This window comes from Neophocaena asiaeorientalis, unplaced genomic scaffold (genome assembly GCF_003031525.2).
Source record: "Neophocaena asiaeorientalis asiaeorientalis breed wild unplaced genomic scaffold, Neophocaena_asiaeorientalis_V1.1 scaffold430, whole genome shotgun sequence".
NCBI classification, from domain to species: domain Eukaryota; kingdom Metazoa; phylum Chordata; class Mammalia; order Artiodactyla; family Phocoenidae; genus Neophocaena; species Neophocaena asiaeorientalis.
The window spans coordinates 56230-79600 of record NW_020173691.1 but is presented as its reverse complement, the minus strand read 5'-3'; the positions used below and the strand labels follow the sequence as shown (position 1 = coordinate 79600).

Here is a 23371-nt window from a genome sequence, read left to right as displayed (position 1 = left end):
CCTTTCAGGGCCCCGCTCCTCAGGAGCGGCAGCGGGAAGGGAGGGAGAGAGCACACACGTGGTTCGGATCATTTGTTCTGGCTGCAGTCGTGCTTGCAGCTCACGGAAGGAGGCTGAAGCCCCGTGTTTACCAGGGTTGGGATGTGAGCAGAACGGAGCACCTCCACCTCCCCCCGACAGTGCCGATACAATGAGACGTGATTGTGTGTAGGGGGTCATTCCGCTTTGGGGGTGCCCTTCTCTGGGCTGCTCCAGACAGTGAAGCAGTCACGGAAGGGATGGTCCCGTGGGACTCATCGGCCGCCATCGCGCAGGGCCGGGCACTGGCAGGGTGTGCACTTCCTCTGGGGAGCACCACCAGCCCCGGGGTTGGGGGAGCGCCTGTTGGCTCCCAAGGACTTCCCTCCAAAGCTGAGACGCCCCAGGCTGCCTAGGCCAGGAGACAGTTATTCTGTCAGCAGGGTCTCAGGTCTGCTGGAGACTGCTAAATACCAGTGTCTCGGGAAGGGTCAAATTTAGCCAGAAGTAGCCTCAGTATCTCTGTCCCTTTATCATTTATCTAGCTGTCACCATGGAAAAGCAAAGGCACAGAGCCCTGCAGGACTTGAGAGGGAGAAGGGTTTCCCCGACCTCGGCCCTGCTGGCGGTTGCGGCCGGCTCATTCTCCATCATGGGGGTGTCCCGAGTGCTGCGGCACGCGTGGCAGCGTTCCCAGCCTCTGCCCATTAGATGCCCTGGCAGCCCTCCCCAAGCATGACAACCCAAGACGTCTCCACACAGAGCCAAAAATGCCTTGCGGGTAAGGGGAGCAAAAACGGTCCTGGGGGCGAACCAGTGGTAGATCCGGGGAGAGAAGGAGGCTATGGACACAGTAAGCACCACAGGGCAGGCGGAGGGCAGTCATTGAGCATCCAGGGTGTGATGCCTGTTCTAGCAGCTGGTGAAGACCAGCCCCACACACGTCCAGAATCACCTCCCCTAAGCCAGCCACAGTTGGGAGTAAGCGTCGTCCTGGGGAAGGAGGAAACATGGAGCTGCAGTCAGGGCGGCATGGCTGGGATGTTTGTCCCCATGGAGAGGAGCTGCTGCAGCAAAGGAGGAGATCAGCCCTCTCTGCGTCTCAGGACGCTCCCCTTGGCGGGCCGTCTGTCTCATCAGCTTCCCGGAGCAGGCATGTGCGGTGCATCTCAGGTCCTGGGGTGCCCCGGGGACCGCAGAGTGAGTGGGTGTCTGGGCACGGCGTCCTGGCGCTGGCATCTCTCCGTGTTGACTCCTCTCTTGCTGACACGTCCCCCCCCCGCCCAGGGGCAGACTCTGTCAGCTGGCTCACACTGCCCCTGGCCAGGCACAGATTTCAGGAAGGTCCTGGTCTCCTTGCACCTGTATCTACTGCGTGGCAATCTGCCCCACCATCAAAGGCTTAAAACAACAGCAATCATTTTCTCATTCTCTCCTGTGGTTCTGAAGGATAGATAGCTGGGCTTAGCAGGGGGGACTCTCTCAGGGTCCCTCGTGGGGTTGCAGTCAGATGGCGACAGGCTCAGGTCACCCGAAGGCCCCCCACTCATGTGTTTGGTGCCTGGGCTGGAGGCTCGTCAACTGAATCTCTGGGGTCTTCCTATATCCTGTGTGGTCTCTTTAAGGGAGCTCCACTTCTTACACAGAAGTTACAGAGAGAGAGCCTCAGAAATCACAGAGCATCACTTCTGCCATATCTATTCACTGAGACAGACAGAGGCCCCACCAGGTTCAAGGGGAGGGATGCAGATTCCACCCCCTGGTGGGGAAAGGCAAGGTCCTAGAAGAACAGGTGAAACCGGAAATACCATGGCTGCCGTTTTGGGAAGATGCCACAGTTCCTCCCCTTTGAATAATGGTCACCAGTGGTGACCCAAGGCTGCTCGGACACTAGCCCATCGTGGTTGGGGCAGGTGTGTCCTCTGTTCTCTGGGACTTCCCAGTACGCAGGGCGGAGGGGCACTCAGCGGGCTGGGCTGGTGGTGCCAGCTTCAGGACTCCCTTCACCGGCCAAGCTTTCCTGAGACACCCTGCCGGGCCCCAAGGCCCTTTCTGCTTCCACTCGGCCATTGGGTGCCTGTGACCAAAAGAGCAGTGGGCTGCAGCTTCAGGCAGAAGACAAAAAACACCACGGCCCTTTCTCTGCACCAGACTCTTCTTGTCTCCAGCTCCTTCTCCCACATCCATCTGGTCCTCCCTGTTCTGGGTCCTTAATCCCTCGTCACGCCTCTCCCAGCCTCTCCACCTACCAAGCCCCCATTACTCCAGGTGGGCCCTAGTTCTCACCTGGATTCCTGCTCTGGGTACCTGCCTGTCACCGGTCCATTCTGACGTTACTGCCAGAGGCCCTGTCATCAGGGAAGTGACGGCCAGTGGGGGAAACGGTTAAATGGACAAATTAAATATAAGTTCTGATCATGCTATAGTAGGGGTCAGCTGGGATGCAGTGTGAGGACACAGGAGGGGAATGGCAAGGGATGGGACAGTCCCCAAGGACGACTAAGGAGAGAGGCGGAGGGAAGGTGTGGGACAGAGGAAGCAGAGCAAAGTGTGTGCTTCCCCAGCAGGAAGAAGCCCATTCTGGAAAATGCAAGTGGTATTTTCTTGTGCCTGGAAGGTCTGTGCAGAAGAAGAAAGGGTGAAAGGGAACCTTCGTTTAAATTCCCTCCGGGTCAGTTCAGACGCCACAGAAGTGTAACCCATCTCCAGACTCTGCCCTCCCTAGACCCCCGGCGTCCTCGCATCCCCTCTGCCCTGCTCCCCACCCTCCTGGACGGTGCCACGCCACACCCCATACCTTCGGGCGCCTGCACTTGACCTTCTCTCTCCCTGCAAGTGCTTCCCACCCCACCTCCACCTTGCTCTCAGGACCAGTCCAAGCTCCCCTCTTCGAGCCCCGTGGCCCTACAGCCCGTGTGACCTGTTTGGACTTGAGTCCTGGGGCTCACCTCCGTCTTCTCTGATGGTGTTTCCACATTGTTCCCCACGCCAGCTGGTGAGCCCAAGCGTGAGAAGCATCCTTCTCTAGACCTGGCTCAGGAGGGACGTCTGAGACCAGGTGGGAGGCAGAAGAAGCATGTAGGCCAGTCAGGTGCTCAGAGGCTCTCGGGGCGGCTGGTGTGCCCCAGGAGCCACGGGAAGCAGCAGCGAGGGGTGCTGAGGCCGGGCTGGGGGTGCAGAGCCCTGCAAGGCTGGCCCTGGGCTTCATGTTCTGTCTACTCTTTCTCCTCCGAGATGAAGAGCTTCCTCAGCCTGTGTTGCTTCATGGAGCACGTGCTCCACGTTGGCAGGGTCCCTGCCCTCACAGAGCTTGCATCCTCCTGGGACTGTCAGCAGGTACCACGCCCTAGAGTGATGGAGCTGCAGTGGGACAGGTGGGCCGGCAGCCAGCATCTCCTGGGTCCTCTGCTCCGCTTCCCGGTGGGTGGAGGAAAGACAGTGATGGTGGGAGGGAAAGGAGCAGAACACACACAACAAATACCACGCTCCCCTCTTGGGAAAACTTCCAGCAGCCACCAGTGTAATCCTCATCACCATTCCAGCCCCATCCCACCCGTCCCCACTACAGTGGGCCCCAGGCGTCCTCGGCCGTGCTCAGCGCTGACCCTCGGGACCGGACACAGAGGCCCGGGGAGCACAGCTCTGGAAATTTATCGACGTGACTGCACGAATTTATCTTTTTGGAAGAGGGCTCCGGAGCTTAAAGGAGCTATTCATGAGGTCTGCCCGTGGGTGCTGTGTGCTCAGAGGGTGGGGATCCGGGCGTGCCGAGTGTGTGCAGTGGAGGGAAGCCTGCGTGTACGTGGTCACGGCCACAGCGAGGCTGCAGAGGAGCCGGACAAGGGCAGCCCAGCTGGGGACAGTTAAACTCTTACCCAGGTAGCCTGGGTGCCCGAGTCCAGGAGGGTGAGGCAGCTGTGCTTAACGAACAAACCAAGATCCTACTCAAGCCTCCTGAGGTCCTTTGAGAAAAGTGGCTTAAGTGATCTCAGCAGGTGCCCAAGGGCAGGCCAGAGAGAACGACACTAAATAGGCATCGAACAAGTGAATAAATTCAGAATTAATGTGTGAGCACTCTTCTGCCGCAGGCACAAAATACAGGAAAATTTTGTGTGAAAACCCACAGGAAAGGCAAGCGGGGAGAGAAAGTATCAAACTGCAGAGACGGGGGAGGCAGTTTGCTTGTTAAAGGAACCTCTTGCCTTGTCTTCTGTGAGGGGACAGAGCAGAGTCCGTGAAGCCATCCTCAGCCCAGGGGGTGGGTACCGGGGCCCCTGGTCCTGCGCTGGGGTGTGGGTGGGCATAGGGGGCAAAGGCCACAGTCCCGGGTGAGGCACGGGCAGGGGTGAAGGTGAGGGGCTCCATCACTGCAGGGGCCATTCTTGGGTTTTGAGTAAATGCGTTCGTGTCTACATCCTCATCAGTGCGCATCCTTTACCTTTATTTACCGTCCCCCCTACCCCCTGCTTGCTTCTGAAGATTCGGCAGGGGCTCAAGATGATGAGACAGGCCCCAAAAGCGCTCAGCAGGTCACAGTCCTCCCCGGTCTCCCTCCCTCCTCCTTCCCACCTACCCTCACCCCCATCCTGAGCTGTCATCCTTTCCGAAACAGGGCGTAACTCATCCCCAGTCGCGACTTCACCTCTTCCGGGCCTCAGTTTTCTCCCTTATAAACTTAGAAGATAAAAAGAGCAAACCCTCAGAGACGGTGTTCTAAATGCTTGACTTTTTTTCTCCCATTTAATTCTCAACTCTGTGAGGCCATTTCCTATGATGAAACCCCTTGTATGTATGAGGAAATGAGCACAAAGAGAGTAGTTTGCCCTGAGTCAGAGCTGGAATTTGAACTCCATGTTCTGGCTCTGTTGTTTCTTAATTTTGGGGGTGTGAGGGGGAAGGAAACCTGACTCCTCCCTAGAAAATGCATATATTTGCATACATACAAAATGTGCACACAGTGTTTTCGGGTTCCAGATCTCTGAAGCCCATCCAGGACCCCCAGTTTCACTTTTTCATCTGATCCTAACAACCCTTTGAGGATATGTGTGTTATTATCCCCCTTCCACAGCTGAGAGAACATGGGCTCAGAGAAATTAAGAAATGTGTCCAAGATTACACAATCTTAAGTGGCGGGGTCAGGATTCAAATCCAGGTCAGTCCTCCTAGCTCTATCCAGGGGATCTTTCCTTTCTGGTTGGGGGATCACCTGGAGGCCCCGCGGGGCTGTGGGTGCCCGTGCAGCCCCTGTCCTGTGCCTGGGATCCGGGAAGGCCAGCCAAGGCGTACCTCCCCCTCTCACCTCCGTGGTGGGTCAGCACATCAGCCCAGCCGCAGCCTTCCTTGGGACCCGTCGGCACCCAGGCTGACGGCACCCAGGTTCTCATCCAGCGGGCCAGCGCTCCCGGTGGGCAGGCACCCTGCAGCGGGCTTGTGGACCTCCCTCTAGCTGAGTGCTGGCAGCAAGAGCCCCAGGACAACGTGGACTGGACTCGTAGAGGGGGTTGTGCAGGAAGGGTGATCCCTAGGCCTGGGCTGGAAGGACAAACCCAGCCAAAGGGGACTGACAGGGCGGCCAAGAGCCAGCATCTGAGGAACCCAGAGAGAGTGGAGTTGGTGCAGGGGCCTCCTGGTGCCAGGAGGCAGCAAGGTGCATGGAAAGGTGAGAGAATGGGTGCGAAGCAAGATGAGAAGGGCAGTTCTTTAAGGGAACGGGCAGGAACACAGCCTCCAGCGAGATACGCCTTTTATAGGGATCCAGAGGTCCCCACTGGGGAGGGCAGGGAACCTCTGCGCCCACCTAAGTCCAAGTTCAAGGGGCAGGTCTGGCATGAGGTCCTGGACAGCCCCCGCCCCGGCCTCGGCTGGTTTCCTTTCTCTCGTGCTTTTTATTTGCTCCACCCCTACTCCGGCTCCAGACTCCCAGAACCCTACCTCTCCCTTTTCCCCACTAACCTGCTCTCGGTCATTTTCATGTTAGGGCATGTAAATGCACGGGTCCCTTTCCCTCCGTACTTGCGTTTGAGGTCCCACCTCAGTGCAGGGTGGGGACTGTTCTGTCCGGGGAGTTTCGTCAGCACGTGGTGCAGATGTGCAGAGGAAGGGGGCTGCGGGCTCCTGTAGGGAGGGGCACCCAGGTGGGCTTCTAGGATAGGCAGCAGGGCAGAAGGTCCCCAGCCTCACAGGCCTGTACTGGCCGAGTGTCTCCTAGGACAGAAAGGAGGGGCGGAAGCTTAGCTGGGTGTCGGGGGAGCCCAGATGTGGGAGCGGTCAGCCTGTCGAGCCTGCTGGCAGGCCTTCAGGGTGGTTCAGGAACCTCTGGGCAGGGCCCTGTATGCTGCCTCAGTGATGGACGGGGCCAGCAGCCACCTGCTGAAGGGAAATGTTGCAGGGAGCCAGGGTGGTCAAGGACCTCTAGTGACCCAGCTCTGATACTTGTCCCTGCTTGTGTGCAGGGCTCTGGACAGACCGAGGCAGGTATCAGGCTCCCAGAATGAGAAAGGCAGATGACATGTGGTGAGTCAGAAGGTGTTAAGTGTTTAGATACGCCTCGCCTCATTCCTCAGAAATTGTTTTGGCCTAAATGCCCCCCCCAAGAAAAGGCATACAATGAAACCATATATTACAAAGAAAAATAATCAGTTCTATAGACAGGACTTCCCTGGTGGCACAGTGGTTAAGAATCCGCCTGCCAATGCAGGGGACATGGGTTCAAGCCCTGGTCCAGGAAGATCCCACATGCCGTGGAGCAGCTAAGCCTGTGTGCCACAACTACTGAGCCTGAGCTCTAGAGCCCATGCGCCACAAATACTGAGCCTTGTACTCTAGAGCCCGCGAGCCACAACTACTGAAGCCTGCGTGCCACAACTACTGAGCCTGCGCTCTAGAGCCCGCGAGCCACAACTACTGAGCCTGCATGCCATAACTACTGAGCCTGCGCTCTAGAGCCCGCGAGCCACAACTACTGAAGCCCGCGCGCCTAGAGCCCATGCTGCAACAAGAGAAGCCACTGCAATGAGAAGCCCGCGCACTGCAACGAAGAGTAGCCCCCGCTCACCGCAACTAGAGAAAGCCCACGCGCAGCAACAAAGACCCAAAGCCTTTAGCCAAAAATAAATTAAATTAATTTAAATTAATAAATAAAGTATAGACAATCCAGAAAGAAGAGGATGTCAAAACCTGGAGAGAGGAAAAATCACATGGGTGCTGTCAGAAGGACCTCAGCCACTAGAGGTGGGCCCTGCAGCTAGTGTTGATGCCTGACAGCCGCTCACTGGGCCCCCAGGGAAGATCTGGTTCTGAGCAGCCCAGCTCCTGGAGCACCTCCCAGGGTGAGCCAGTGGCTCCTGTGCCCTCACAAGGTAAGCCAGCATCTCCAGTGAGCTCCATGGTCCCTGCCTGTGTGAGATGTCAACAGCAAGGGTTCCAGGGTCAAATAAATTTGGGTAACATTCATATTATACCCCACTCCCCTTACCCCTGGGAAGGTCACAGTGTGTAATTATTGAAAGGCTCTGAGATGTCTCCACACTTGACCTGGTTAGTTTTGCATTTCCCAAACTTACTTGACCACAGAACCCATTTCTCAAGGAGCATCTGTTAACCCCAAGGAACTAGTTTCTACACAACACACTTTAGGGGACACAGGAATAAGTGACTTGATTGGTTGTTTGTTCTTACTGACTAGAGACCAATTATTATGGAAGACTTTACCAAAAAATAATCATTTTCATTTAGAAGACCTGATATTAAGCTACTTTTTTTTTTTGCTGCAAATACTGACATAACCAATTATCTATTGAATGCAATAAACTAGAGTTTCTGGTAATAAAACTACGATTTAAGCACATAGGACACATGTTCTATATAATAAATCATCCAAAAATAACTTCAGTTTGTGAAGATATGAATTACAGAAGGGGAGCCAATACTATGTTCGCCCAGTTTTTCTTTTTTCTGTTTCCCCCTTTTTGTTGTTGCTGTTCTGTACCTTGCTTTGTTTCACTTAACACATCTTGGAGATTATTCCGTATCAACAGAAACCATCTTCGTTTCTTTTTAGGGCTGCACAGAATATTGTCGTAGAGGGAGCATAGTTTGTTTCACCTGTTCTCTATGGATGAACATTTACCTTTAGTCTTTTCTGTTGCAACCAATGCCGCAATAAATAACCTTACACATACATTATTTTCACACATGAGTATGTCTGTAGGAAGATTACTACATGTGGAATTGCTGGAGCATATTGACGATATCCTCAAATTGCCTTTGTCGGGATTGAGCATGTACATTCCCCCACAGCCTCTCCAAATGATCATGCTTTGACCTTTGCAATCCGAAAGGTGAAAAATGGTATCTTAGTATAGTTTTACTTTATGTTTCTTTTATGATGAGTGAGGATAAATGCCTTTTACTATGTGTAAGAGACATTAATTTTTCCTTTTTCCATTAACTCTGTTTATATCTTTGCCCATTTTTCTATTGAACTTTCATTTTTTTCCTTTTAAATACTAGGAAGATTTATATATCACTTGTGGTCTGGGAGCGGAATAACAGATATTTTTCCCTATTAATTTTTAGTTTGACCTTGCTTATTGTGATTTTTTTTTACCATGCAATTTTCTTTACTTTAATGTAAAGTTTATCATTTAAAATTTTTATGGCTTCTAGGTTACAATTTGATAGCCTGTCACCACTCTAAGATTATAATAGAATTCTCCCATTGTCTCTTCTAGGATATATAGATTTATAAATATATTTATAATGTGAACATATTAAAATATATATAAATACATAAACAATACATATGTAAATAATACAAATGGCTAGATTTATATATAACATAAATAATATAAAGTACATTGTTAAGATATATAATGTTATGTTTATGTAAATATTATTCCATTTAGAATTTATCCCCATGACAAGATGAGCTATAACTTGATTTTTTTCTAGATGGCTACTCAGTTGTTCCAGTTCCAGTTGTGAATAATTTATCTTTACTAAATTCCTATGTTTGGAACTATTTCTGGACTTTCTATTTTGTGCCATTTATGTATCTCTGTATACTCTTGCACAAGTTCTGTACTATTTTAAATATGTTAGCTCTACATGTGTTTTAATAGCTAATAGAGCTAGACTCCGCTCCCTTTAGATTTTTTTCTGGCTAGCCTTTATGTTTACTTTTTCCTTGTAAATTTTAGGATCAGCTAAGTTCCAATTTTTAAAAAGTCCTCTTGCTATTTTTATTGGGATTGCATTAAATTTCTAGACTGACTTAAGAGGAAGTGCCAATTTTATGATGAATCTTTCTAGCCAAGAATGCGGGCCGCCTTTTAAATGGAGTAAATGATCGTCTACGCCTCTCCAGGCAGGATGGCGTCCTGGATGGATGACTAACTCACTCCAGGATGGAGTTAGCTATAAGGGTGAACAGCCGGTGGACAGACCACACTAGCCAGAGGAGTCTTGGACACTGTTGGATATAAACGGCGTGGCTGGAAGCCTCTGTAATCAAATGAGGAAGCATAACCATCCCTCCCAGAAGAGAGCCTGATGTGAGTCGGAGGCAGTTGTCAGGATTCTAGAACTGGGTCGTGTACAGATGCCACCTTGAAGGAACAGTGCCTGCAGCCAAGGGACATAGCTTGAGCCAGGCTCACAAAGAAGGAGCCAGGGAAGAAATACACTAATCTCACTTTCCTCCCTCCCTCTGGTCTTTAGGGCTTCCTGCTGGCCAAACCCTCCCAGCAGCCAGAGGCCCCGGGAGCCCACAGTTTCATCCACTGAGGTCAGCTCTGGGGTAGAGGGCAGGATGGAAAAGGGTGTAGGCTGGATGTGGGGAGGCAACCGGAAGGTACCCATCCTCACCTCCAGCTCACACAGTCCAGCACTCAGGCCCCCAAGACAGTTGTTTCTGCTCTGAGATAAATGGAGTAAATAAAGATCAGAAGGGGCTTCCCTGGTGGCGCAGTGGTTGAGAGTCCGCCTGCCGATGCAGGGGACAGGGGTTCGTGCCCTGGTCCGGGAAGATCCCACATGCCACGGAGTGGCTGGGCCCGTGAGCCATGGCCGCTGAGCCTGTGCGCCCGGAGCCTGTGCTCCGCAACGGGAGGGGCCGCAACAGGGAGAGGCCTGTGTACCGCAAAAAAAAAGAAAAAGATCAGAAGGTTATCACCTCCTTCTGTTCCTCCTAAAAGGACTTTGTACCTGGGCAGGAAGGCTAAAATCATGTAACAACTGGAAAACCCACCAGGAAGGGAAGGCAGGAGTTTCATGGAGCACTGTTCAGTGACACATCCCCTGAGCAGTCTGGGCGGCCACCCTCACCCCTGCCAAAATATCTTCTTGTGTGACTGGAGAGCAGAGCCAAACAGACAAACAAGTGAGCACGAGGAAGAAATACTTGCTAAAGTCTAGAGTCTCTTATAGATATATAATTTAAACATCCGTAGAAAACTACATACTGGATCTTTCTTTTTCAAGCCCCATCCACGTGGCAACATTCCAGGAGAGGCCTTGGTCACTGGCAGGCACCCTCTCAAATCAGTTTGCGCCGCAAGTGGTCTGGAGCCTCAGAGGTCAACGGGTTGCCTTGCCTGGCCCGTACCAGCTGGCCTGGTTTTTATCCAGACCAGGATGTGACTGACCCAAACAGGCTGTGCCAGGAGGAGACTCCAGTGACTTCTCCAACCAGGTCACCTCTACAGAAGCAGATCACCATGGGACTACCCAGAGGAGACGGGTTTTCATAAATCATTTTAGGGAGAGTAGATGCTGACCTTGGTAGGGAGAACCCTCAGCCCGGAGGAGTGGCACTGTGTGAGGCTACAGCTAATGAGGGTGTAGAACAGGTTTCCACGTGGGGAGGAAACCCTCAGGCGGACGTGGCCATCCAGGCGGAGCGAGCAGGAAGCTAGAGAGAAAACACGGTGCAGCCCAAACACTGAAACATAATGGAGTCACCCCTCAAGGACAAAAGCCCCCAAGACCATGTTTTGTGAACTGGGTGAATTAGAAACTGACACCTACTTGTAAAGGAGACTGTTCAGATTATACATTAAAAGCATGTGCTTTGCTCAGGCACACCTGACAGCCACGCATTAGCTGGGATCTTGGGGTGAGCCACCCAGTCTCCTTACAGAGGGTGGTAATAGTACCCATCTACCCCAAATTGTTTTGTGGCGAGGAAATGAGATAACTTCATGATACTTTCGACTGAAAAAAACGCACAACCTAAAAGTTGCGAGTTACGTTTTATTCGGGGACCTATCTGGGGACTGTAGCCTGGGAGACAGCCTCCCTGGTGGCTCTGATGGACTGTTCCAAAGAGGTAAGGGAGGAGCAAGGTATATAGGAGTTTTTACTGAAAAAAATCACGTAGTGGACATCAAAAGATTACTGCTAATCACAAAAAAACAGACATCTCAAGTTAATGACTTTAGTGTTTTTCTATGTATGGGAGGATCCAGGAGTCTGGACTCATTGAAATTATTCCCTAGATATCATATGCATCTTAACTGTCTAGGACCAGTTTTTCTCCGTCCTGAATCCCCTCAGGGTGCACTGTTTGGGTGGCTACCGTGGCTGATGGCTTGATGGTGGCGACCTTGTTGTTTCCTGGAATGAGAGGCAACATTTTGTTGTTGTTTGCAATGCACGTAAAGCATTTTAGCACAGGGCCTGGCACACAGTAAGTCTCCGTGAGTGTAAACTGCGATAACTGTTGTCTTCAGATCTTGTAACTGAGAAAGCTTATATGAGCAGATATTAAATAAACTTTAAAAATGGGCTCTACATAAGGGAGCTTCCCAACTTAGTTAAAAATATTTTGCTGCATGGGGTGAGGGAGAAAGTTAAGAAATCAGAATAATACAATAGGATTTCAAATGCTTCCACCTTATTAGAAATCAAGATGTTCTTCTAAGTGGCTCTAAGTCTCCCTCAACTCCAGAATTTGGAGACCTGATAAAAAAACTTTGAACCTTTGACTGTAAAATGCATCTAACTCTTGTTTCTTCTTGCTTGTGCTGTGATCTTAGTGCCAGGGTCTTGGCCGTGCAGTGACAGGCCATCCTCCTGTTGCTGTAAGGAATTGCACTGCATTGAATGGGTGATACTTTTTTTGTTTGTTTTTTGTTTTGTTTTTGTTTTGTTTTTCCTTTTTTGCGGTATGCAGGCCTCTCACTGCCGCGGCCCCTCCCGCTGCGGAGCACAGGCTCCAGACGCACAGGCCCAGCGGCCATGGCTCACGGGCCCAGCCGCTCTGCGGCATGTGGGATCCTCCCGGACTGGGGCACGAAGCCACGTCCCCTGTATCGGCAGGCGGACTCCCAACCACTGCGCCACCAGGGAAGCCTGGGTGATATGTTTTAATATTTCTGAGCCAAGGATATTGGGGTATTAAGATACAATATAGGATTTCAGGAAGCTGCCAACTTGTTACCCCTTAGTTTTAAATTTGAATTGCAGTTGGATTTTCCTAGTTAGAAGTGGGGTCTTTCCCTAGTTAGAAGAATCAGATACTCTTAACCAAAGGAAATCTTCAGCAAGGTATGGTTTTTAAACAAAACCCAGGATTTGGATTCAGAGGATTTACATGTTAAGACCTGCTAACTGTGTAGAACACAGACTCCTGAGCTTCGTCCAAAAAAGGTGATAATAATTAGGATAATCATAAGATTTCTGTAAGGATCAAATAAAATGTGGACCATTGTTCTTTGTAAATTGTAAATATAAGAGTATTATATACAATGTTAGCTACTTGTTATTTCTTTCATTCCTTCTGGTGGAAGGCGCACAGCCCGGAAGTTAAGTCTAGATTCCTGTCCGTGCACAGGTCCCCCTTTCCAGGACCTGTGACCTCAAGAAAGTAACTTAATCTCTCTCTCTTTTTTTTTTTGTTTGGCCACACTGTACAGCTCGAGGGATCTTAATTCTCTGACCAGGGATTGAACCTGGGCCCCAGCAGTGAAAGCGCAGAGTCCTAACCACTGGACCACCAGGGAATTCCCTTTTTTTTTTTGTAACTTAATCTCTAAAAGGTACAGTTTTGTGGTCTAGGAGACATTCTAGGATTATGAATCCTTTCAGAGGAAACATGTTAGACTGGAATAGGAAGGGATGAAGAAAGCAATCCTCTCTGAAGGGCAGGGGGAGATGAGGCCTTGCTCCTCCCAGGATGACCAGGAAAAACTTCTGGGACACAAAGGAAAAAAATAGGGAGCCGTGAAACGTGGCCACTGATTTCTGGGATGTCACAAGAACGTCCAGGTCTGGTGGTGAGCGGTAATCTGAGACACGTGTACGGTCAGCACTGACCTAGATGTATGACCCACAAAAAGAAAAAGAAAAAAAAAAGGAAAAGCCATCACTATCTGAATTCAGTCACTGTCCCACAAATAGCAGCACAGTCAGCCGTGACCTCCAACACTAAAAAGCAACCGACAGGTCCTACAGACACACACTCGTGTGACGCCTACACACATGCACAAGGTAAAGGCATCGACTCTTGGTACCAGGGGAAAGAGAACCAGGAAGGCATTAGAATGGCCCTCCCAGAGTCAGACAGACTGGGAAGCTCTTCTGAGGATTTGACAGAAGAGCTACAGGAACCATGGGAATAACTGGTTCCAGGACAAATGTCGCTGAAGTTCCTACACTTGGGCCCACTTTATCCACACGCCTGTCTGCCTCCATGTATTGACAGACCCAAGTCATTTTCCAAGGTTCCTAGAAAATCTCAAATAACCTCAAGGAAAATAAGAATCACAGTCATCTCCAGGTTCTCAAAGAAGGACTAAAGTCAGGAGAAGATCTGAAGTTGGAGGAAAGGGAATAGATTGAAAAGGAGGATCTCATGACTCAAAGAGCAGCTGTCACTTGGTGTAGTCATCCTCCAGGGCAGACAGTATGATAAGGTCTAAGTGAGAGAGGGGTGGGTGCTCAGAAAAGGCCTGAATGTCGTCTGTTTCAATGACGGTCTGGTTCCTACAAGGCAGCATATGGAATCAAGCCGGGAAAAGCTCCTCTACATAGATTTCCATCCTCACCAACCGGGGGCTCCTTCCCCAGGGCCAGTGCTTAAAACCCTCACTGCCAAGTTTCTCTGCAAGCTCCTATTCTCACTGTGTCAAAGAGTGTGTCTCTAGTTTGGTTTATATAAAGATCTAGTTGACCCAAAAGGTTGTCTCTGAGATCTGACAAACACCACACCTTTTAAACTCTTCCTTGCAGTGTTTTACGGTTGGCAGTGCACTTAACCTCCTAAGCCTTGTCATTCTCAGTTTTTAACATGGAGATGGTCATAGCACCATCCTCATAGAGCTGTTGTGAGAGAGAAATGAAATGATGAACCTGCAGCTCCCAGAACAGTGGCTGGCACATAGGAAGGCCTCGTCAGTAATGGCTACTGCCCAAGCTCCCCTAGCAGTCAGGAGGCAGGAACTGGTAGCCCTGGCTAATGGGTCAGGAAATAGGGACTGAGAAGTCCAAGGCAGGTGTGGCTTCAGGTACAGCTTGATACAGGGACTCAAGTGATGACACCAGGACATGGTTTCTCTCTCTCCAGCTCTCAGCCCCTCTCCCTCTGAGTTGGCTGCAAGACGGCTTCAGCAGTAGGCCGCCCCTCATTGTAGAGCCAATGCAGTAGAAGAGGGCACCTGTCCACTCTCTCTGAAGCCTCAGGAGTGGTCTCCTCACACCTCCCTGGCTCTGGCTGGATTGCAGAACCTTCCCCAAATGAACCACTGAAGCCAGAGAACATGCAGCCCAGCTTGCTGAAGATCCACCTCTGGAACTGGGGGCAGGGCCAGCGCTACCCAAACCTCTCAGGCAGGGAGACTTGCTTCGCGGAGGGTCACTGGTGGCGCCAGGAGGGAAGAGATGGTCGCTGAGTGGAAAACTGCGGTGAACCCACAGCGGCTGCCCAACCTAAGGAGCAAAGGGATTTAACTTCCTTTGGCTACTGACTGGCTGGTTAGGGAGAGGTGTGCTTCCACTTCCCACAGGGCTGGCTTGAGCACCTAGAGGCCTCAGAGCTGTTCCCCTGTCATTGCTAAGTGTTAGCAGGTCAGTCGGTTCAGCAACTCTCAGGACACCAACTAGTCCACAGAATTCAAAGATTGCAGTGAATTTCAGTAACACTCTTTAAAAAGAGTTGACATAAAAAAAAATATTTTTCAACTTATTTTCATTTATTTATTTTTGGCTGCGTTGGGCTTTCTCTAGTTGCGGCGAGTGGGGGCTACTCTTCGTTGCAGTGCGCGGGCTTCTCATTGCAGTGGATTCTCTTCTTGTGGAGCATGGGCTCCAGTAGTTGTGGCTCACAGACTCAGTAGTTGTGGCTCGCAGGCTTCAGGGCACAGGCTCAGTAGTTGTGGCACATGGGCTTAGTTGCTCCGCGGCATGTGGATCTTCCTAGACCGGGGCTCGAACCTGTGTCCCCTGCATTGGCAGGCGGATTCTTAACCACTGCGCCACCAGGGAAGTCCTTCAGTAACACTTTTAATAGACCTGCCAATTAATAAAAATAAACCCAGACGTGGAAATCAAACTCATCTGAGGCTATTTCCTATTCTTGTCATGGGAAACTGTAGGAAAGTGCACATTCCTTAAGAATGGAGTAAACGGGGCTTCCCTGGTGGCGCAGTGGTTGGGAGTCCGCCTGCCGATGCAGGGGACACGGGTTCGCGCCCCGGTCCGGGAAGATCCCACGTGCCGCGGAGCGGCTGGGCCCGTGAGCCATGGCCGCTGAGCCTGCGCGTCCGGAGCCTGTGCTCCGCAACGGGAGAGGCCACAGCAGTGAGAGGCCTGCGTACCACAAAAAAAAAGAATGGAGTAAACTTCCTCATCCTCGTCCCAGAACGCCCCCATCAGTCGGGCCTTTTATCTTGTGGCAAACATGACCCCTCCCCGCCACCAGCTTGCTTCTGACCACCTGAAATGGGTGTGTGCTTTACACACACGCTCTCGTCACACCTCCCAGTTACTCAACGTGTCACAGAGGAGGGCACCGAGGCTAAGGGGAGGCCAGGCTGCCAGACAGCTGACCATCTGACTGTCCCCATCTTTGACTCCCACGTGTGGTACCCACACACCCGCCCAGAGGTGTTCCTCGCCCGTCCTCAGGGAGGTAGCCCAGGGTGCCTTCTCAGATTCTGGCTCTTGCATTTGCGTCCATGGGGCTGCGTGCCGGTGTCTTCTTCCTCTCCCTCAAACTCACCCACTTTTAAACCCTGTGTTGTCAGAAGCCTCAGCTGCTGAGTTGGGGTCCTCACTCCACACATGATCGCCGCCATGCACCTTCGGTGGACCAGGCCCAGAGCCGGCTGTGAGGACACAGTCCAACCATCACAGCGTTCTGGGTTCTTCAGGGAATGAATTCTCCCACCTCAACGATCACAGCAAAAACATTTCTCCCTCAGCATTCCCTCAAAGCATCACCCCAGCCCTCCTCCATAGCCCTCACATGAGGACCAGGGGGGAACATCTGTGCCGGGCTTGCCTTAGGCCTCAAGTGCCAGAGGTGGGCACAGGAGGTTTCACATCCTCCCGGCACTGAGCCCTCTCCGATGAGAGCTCCTTACACCGTGTTCACAGGGGACTGCTGGCTACTGGCAGCCATTGCCTCCCTCACCTTGAATGAAGAAATCCTGGCCCGAGTCGTCCCCTTGGACCAGAGCTTCCAGGAGAACTACGCGGGGATCTTCCACTTCCAGGTAACTTAAGAGTTGGCTCGAGCTTCTCCTGAGCAGGTCCTGAGGGCTAGGAGCAGGGGCCAGGCAAGGACACTGAGAGACAGCAGGAAGCTGCCTGGCCTGTCGTCACCCTGGGACCCTGTAAGGACAGCAGTGCGGAGGAGGGCGGTAGGGCAGGGCACTCAGGAAGTAATTCCCACATTTCTTTAAGAAAGTTGACTATTTGGGGTCTGAGACAAAATGTTAAGGCACCGCTCGCTGTTCTCCTTTTATGCCGGTAAAGGAGAAATAGCATTTTGAAAAGCATAAGGCACAGGGCAGAGTGCTGGAGGGGCAGGTGTGGCCTGGGAGGGAAGGGCAGGTGCCTCTGCGCTCGTTTCTCAGCGAGGCTGTACCTGCAGGAGGAGGGCTAGAGGGGAGCGTCTTCTCGGGGATGCGATGGGCTTGGGGAACCGGCGCCCAGGGGCCGGGCAGAGAGGAGCCAGCTGCGGCTGAGGCTCACGACCCCCCGCACACTGCCGCCACCTCCCCCTCCCACAGTTCTGGCAGTACGGCGAATGGGTGGAAGTGGTGGTGGACGACAGGCTGCCCACCAAGGACGGGGAGCTGCTCTTCGTGCACTCGGTAGAGGGCAGTGAGTTCTGGAGCGCGCTGCTGGAGAAGGCCTACGCCAAGTAAGTGCCTGCCGTGCCCGTCCCCCCGCAGCCTGCCCCCAGCTGCCCTGCATTCTGGGAAGCAACACGGGACTTAGGTGAGGGCTGTCCCGAAGAGAAGTCCTCTTGTACAGAAGGACTACTTCGGACAAGATCGGGCTCTCAATTCTAGGAGATAACGCACCCAGCTCTTGCCGTTTTTAACCAAATACGCAGGAACGAGTCATGGTACTGATCGTGCTGGCCTTGAGAAGGACCTCTGCTTCCTTGGCAGGTCATGTTACATTTTTGTCAGCTAAATACAGCAAAGAGTTGCTGCCCGTGGGCAAAACTATCCATTGCAGAGGTATGAAAATGATGCAGACTTGCCCACAATACATAATACGCTGAGTAAAACTGGTTTCCCCTAGCCCTCCCAGCCGGGCCCCCGCCCCACCCCCCCCAGGCTGCCCGGAGTCGAGATTGTCCAGTGCTCAGCACTGCCCGTTCTCAGCGGGACACCCACGTCGGCCCCGCTCCAGAGTGGCCAGGTCCTGGCCCTGCTGTCTGGGCTCCCTCCAGGAAAATGACCGGCTCTCAGGCATCAGGAGGATTTCTGTTCCTTCCAGCCCCTGCCAGGGAGGAGGGCCAGGAGTCACACACCCAGCTGTGAGAATCTGGGGCCTGAGATGCTACTAAGTCTTATGCTTTAACAGTAGAGTTAGGGAAGCCACAGGGCGCCAACATCGCCATGGGGAGAGACCAGCCCCTCCTAACACAGCACACGGAAGCTGCTTTCATGACTCAACTGTTTTCTTTTAAGCTATAAATGCCAAACAGCCAATTGAGCAGACCTCCCCTTTCCTGCCAGGATGTAGAAAGAATCAATACAGGAGGTTGGGCCAGATAAACACCGAGGTACTTCCTAACTCTTAAGGTTCTGTGAGATTTTCCCAAAAACTTCACAAAGTACCAGGCAGTGGTAGCTTTGGCGACAGTCACTGGCCCTCGTGGGCACCCCGAGGTGGAGACAGACCAAGGAAAGACTGAGCAGGGGGTCCCTGCAGCATCCAACAAAAGAGGCGTGGGGGGAGGGGCACTTTGAGAAGCAGAAGTGTCAGTACCAGGTGGCAGCGGCATCTGTCCCCTTCCTGCAGGATCAATGGGTGTTACGAAGCACTCTCCGGGGGTGCCACCACCGAGGGCTTCGAGGACTTCACCGGAGGCATCGCCGAGTGGTATGAGTTAAGGAAGGCCCCTCCCAACCTGTTCAGGATCATCCAGAAAGCTCTGCAGAAAGGCTCTCTCCTTGGCTGCTCTATCGATGTAAGTCCAGGCCTCCCTCCCTGGCCGCACCCCCATCTGCTCTAGCGGAAGTGAGCCTCCACCAACAGTGACCAAAGAGACCCACTGCCCTCATTCCCCACACGGTTGGCGCATCCTTTGTCCACCATATTGCACATCACCTGGAGCCCAGGGGTGGCTAGGCGACCACCAGGCTGGCTGGGGTACAGCTGCTGGGGCGATGGTGACTCCAGCCTTTCCGTCTCCCACCTGCTTACAGCCCTCGGCCTCCTTTGACTCACCACCCCGGACCACAGCTTCCCTGAGAGTCCCCTGCCCTCTGCTGGGCCCAAGGCAGGACCATTCTAGACACCTTCTGCCCCACCTGCGGGGCCTATGACCGCAGGGAGCCCAGCAGCCTTCCCTCCACTGCTGCAGGGTTAAGGGGCCCGTGGCAAGACTTCAGAAGGCACAGGAAGGAACCATTCCCACGTGCCACCCTTGCTGGTGAACGTCACCAGAGGAAGGGAGGTGGGCACAACCCCTGTCCCCAAGGAGCCTCCAGGCTTTGCCTGTGCCCGGCACCGGAGCCCTGTCCTAGCTCTGGTCCCTGTGGGGACAGGGGTAAGAAGTGTGGCTCTGGGGGCCCAAGTCTCTGACTCTAGGGAGGGATTCTCAGACTTTCTCTGGTTTGCATGGCAGAGACCCTTTCTACTCCGACGCAGCCCTTCTCATTGACCTAGACAAAAATAACCTCCATCAGAACAGATGGGGAAGGAATGACTGGGGAAGTTCTAGTAGAACAGAAGCCAATTCTGAAGTCAGGCAGAAACGAACGGCTGTCCTAGTGTAAACCCTGTAGCGGGCGGGGCAGCCCTCGCAGTTTCAGGGGACTCAGTGCACCTGGGCCGCCGATGCCGTCCAGGTGTGTGTCCTGAGTCCCCTCCACGGTGTGCCCTTTCCTGCGGGAATTTGTGACTGCGCCGGGCACACACATGAGTGCAAGCGCCACTCTCCCAGAGGGCTGCCCTCGGCCTCTTCTCTGGTTGTGAATAGCCGGGCAGCGCCTCAAAGAAGTAGTAGGAGGGCCTCCAGGCAGGAGCGGGAGCCCTCCACCTGGGCCAAGGCCCTGCTTAGCCCTGAGGGATGGAGGGAGGGAGGGAGGAGGCGGGATGCGGCAGCCGGCCTGGGACTGATTCTCCCACATTTCCAGATCACCAGTGCTGCAGACTCGGAGGCCATCACCTTCCAGAAGCTGGTGAAGGGGCACGCATACTCGGTCACTGGCGCCGAGGAGGTAACGCCTGGCAGGCATTCTCGGGGGTCTTTCTCTTGTTCGCACGATGGCAGAAGCCATTTTTGCTGCTTGCTGAGGGTGGGGCCCGTGTTCCCCAGTCGTCACTGCAGTTCAGGGCCAAGGGGATGGGCCAGCCCTCCCCAGCCCCTGCCGGCCGCGTTCTGCCCTCTGCTGGCCACAGATCGGTCCAGGCCCTCTGTGCCACTGAGTTCCAGAATTGTCTCGCTCTTCTGGACCAGGTAAGATAATACAACAACACTGCATCTGTGTAGTGTTCCGTCCTCTTCAAAGTGCTTTCACGAGACTTCCGGGAAGGTGGCAGAAGAGTAAGACGCAGAGATCACCTTCCTCCCAACAGATACACCAGAAATACATCTACACGTGGAACAGCTCCTACAGAACACATACTGAATGCTGGCAGAAGACCTCAGACCCCCCAAAAGGCAAGAAACCCCCCACGTACCTGGGTAGGGCAAAAGAAAAAAGAATAAACAGAGACAAAAGGATAGGGATGGGTCCTGCACCAGTGGGAGGGAGCTGTGAAGGAGGAAAAGTGTCCACACACTAGGAAGCCCTTTCGCGGGCGGAGACTGCGGGTGGCGGAGCGGGGGAGCTTCGGAGCCGTGGAGGAGAGCACAGCAGCAGGGGTGCAGAGGGCAAAGCGGGGAGATTCCCACACAGAGGATCGGTGCCAACCAGCACTCACCAGCCGAGAGGCTTGTCTGCTCACCCGCCGGGGCGGGCGGGGCTGGGAGCTGAGGCTCGGGCTTCAGTCGGAGCACCGGGAGAGGACTGGGGTTGGCGGCGTGAACACAGCTTGCAGGGTGTTAGTGCACCGCGGCTAGCCAGGAAGGAGTCCGGGGAAAAGTCTGGACCTGCCGAAGAGGCAAGGGACTTTTTCTTCCCTCTTTGTTTCCTGGTGCGGGAGGAGAGGGGATTAAGAACGCTGCTTGAAGGAGCTCCAGAGACCGGCGCGAGCCGCGGCTAAAAGTGCGGACCCCAGAGACAGACATGAGACGCTAAGGCCGCTGCTACCGCCACCAAGAAGCCAGTGTGCGAACACAGGTCACTATCCACACCCCCTTCCGGGGAGCCTGTGCAGCCCACCACTGTCACGGTCCCGGGATCCAGGAACAACTTCCCCGGGAGAACGCACAGCGCGCCTCAGGCTGGTGCAACGTCACGGTGGCCTCTGCTGATGCAGGCCCGCCCCGCACTCCGTGCCCCTCCCTCCCCACCGGCCTGAGTGAGCCAGAGCCTCCGAATCAGCAGCTCCTTTAACCCCGTCCTGTCTGAGCAAAGAACAGACGCCCTCTGGCAACCTACACGCAGAGGCGGGTCCAAATCCAAAGCTGAGCCCCTGGGAGCTGTGAGAACAAAGAAGAGAAAGGGAAATCCCTCCCAGCAGCCACAGAAGCAGCGGACTAAAGCTCCACAATCAACTTGATGTACCCTGCATCTGTGGAATACATGAATAGACAATGAATCATCCCAAATTAAGGAGGTGGGCTTTGAGAGCAAGATTTATTATTCTTTCCCCTTTTCCTTTTTTTGTGTGTATGTGTATGCTTCTGTGTGAGATTTTGTCTGTATAGCTTTGCTTCCACCATTTGTTCCGGGTTCTATCCATCCGTTTTTTTGTTTTCTTTTTTTTTCCTCTTAATAATAATTTTTTTATTTTAATAACCTCATTATATTTTATCTTACTTTATTTTATTTTACTTTGTCTTCTTTCTTTTTTTCCTTCCTTCCCTCTTAGCACAGGGAGATCAGCTCGGTGCTTTGTGACCGCCTGGAGGGGTGGGATAGGGAGGGTGGGAGGGAGGGAGTCGCAAGTGGGAAGAGATATGGGAACATATGTATATGTATAACTGATTCATTTTGTTGTGAAGCTGAAACTAACATAAAAACAAAAAGTGCTTTCACATTTGATCTCACAGAAGCATTGGTGCCCCAATTACTGTAGTGGTCAAATCTGACTCTGCCTCTTGCCAGCTGTGTGGCCTTGGGCAGTTATTTAAGCTGTCTTCTGCCCCCTAGTTTCCTCAAATTTAAATTAGAAACAGTAATAATAATATCCATTGTAGGGACTTCCCTGGTGGTGCAGTGGTTAAGAATCCGCCTGCCAGTGCAGGGAACACCGGTTCAAGCCCTGGTCCGGGAAGATCTCACATGCTGCGGAGCAACTAAGCCCGTGTGTCACAACTACTGAGCCTGCGCTCTAGAGCCCGTGAGCCACAACCACTGAGCCCACGTGCCACAACTACTGAAGCCTGCATGCCTAGAGCCCGTGCTCCACAAGAGAAGCCACTGCAATGAGAAGCCCACGCACTGCAATGAAGAGTAATCCCCGCTCGCCGCAACTAGAGAAAGCCCACGCACAGCAACGAAGACCCAACGCCGCCAAAAATTGATTAATTAATTAATTAAAAAATATAACATCCATTGCAGGTTGTTGAGGTGATTCAAACAAGTTAATATATGTAAAGCACTCAGACTGCACCTGACACATTTTGTCCAAGCAGGTCGCTGTCCTGGATTTTGCTGTTTTGTTTATACTATAAATACTGTTAGGTAGCCACCATCCACTGTTAATTACAAAACCCGGACTAGATCCCAGGTCTTCTGACATGTGCAGTGCCCTCTCTCTCTCTTTTTTTTTTTAACACCCCCGCATATATCTTTTTATTTTGAAAAATTTCAAGTCTACAGAAAAGTTGACAGAATAGTATAATAAACATCCAAATGCTGCTTTTCCAGATTCCACAGTGGTTGAAATTTTCCACATCTGTTTTGTCTCTATGTATGTGTACTTCCTTTCTGAGCCATCTGGAAGTAAACTGCAGATGTCACAACAGACGCTTCACTCCTGAATACTTCAGCATTTATCTCCTACCCATAAGGGCACTCTCTTACAGAATCCCAGTACTATTTTCATGCTGAAGAAATAAACATTAATTCAATAACATGATCTAATATATAGTCCATGTAAACATTTTCCCAGTTGCTCCAAAATGTCCTTTATAGTACCCTCAATGCCCCCAGTCCAGGGTTTAATCAAGATTCATGCACTGCATTTTCTTGTCATCACCAGTGTTCATTTGATGGAGCTCCTGTGACAAAAGTACACGCTATTATAGTTAGTTAAACTAAGGTTCAGAAGTGACGTGCCAATGCAGAGTCTAGAACAAGCACATTTGTGCCTCAGACTCAGGATAGAGGTTAAAGAGCCCTGGTCCTTGCGGCTTCCCTGGTGGTGCAGTGGTTGGGAGTCCGCCTGCCGATGCAGGGGACACGGGTTCGTGCCCTGGTCTGGGAAGATCCCACATGCCGCGGAGCGGCTGGGCCCGTGAGCCATGGCTGTTGAGCCTGCATGTCCGGAGCCTGTGCTCCGCAATGGGAGAGGCCACAGCAGCGAGAGGCCCGCATGCCGCCAAAAAAAAAAA

General features: G+C 52.4%; 1 protein-coding gene across 2 annotated transcripts in view; it reads left to right on the top strand.

Annotated features, from left to right (window-relative positions):
• Positions 1–23371, top strand: part of CAPN2 (calpain 2) — a 58020-nt gene that overhangs the window by 12721 nt on the left and 21928 nt on the right. For both annotated transcript variants that reach the window (XM_024750457.1, XM_024750456.1), the window contains exons 3-6: positions 16615–16733; positions 17253–17386; positions 18502–18670; positions 19842–19925. In XM_024750457.1, the coding sequence (XP_024606225.1) occupies positions 16615–16733; positions 17253–17386; positions 18502–18670; positions 19842–19925 (506 nt within the window). The remainder of the gene's footprint in view (positions 1–16614; positions 16734–17252; positions 17387–18501; positions 18671–19841; positions 19926–23371) is intronic.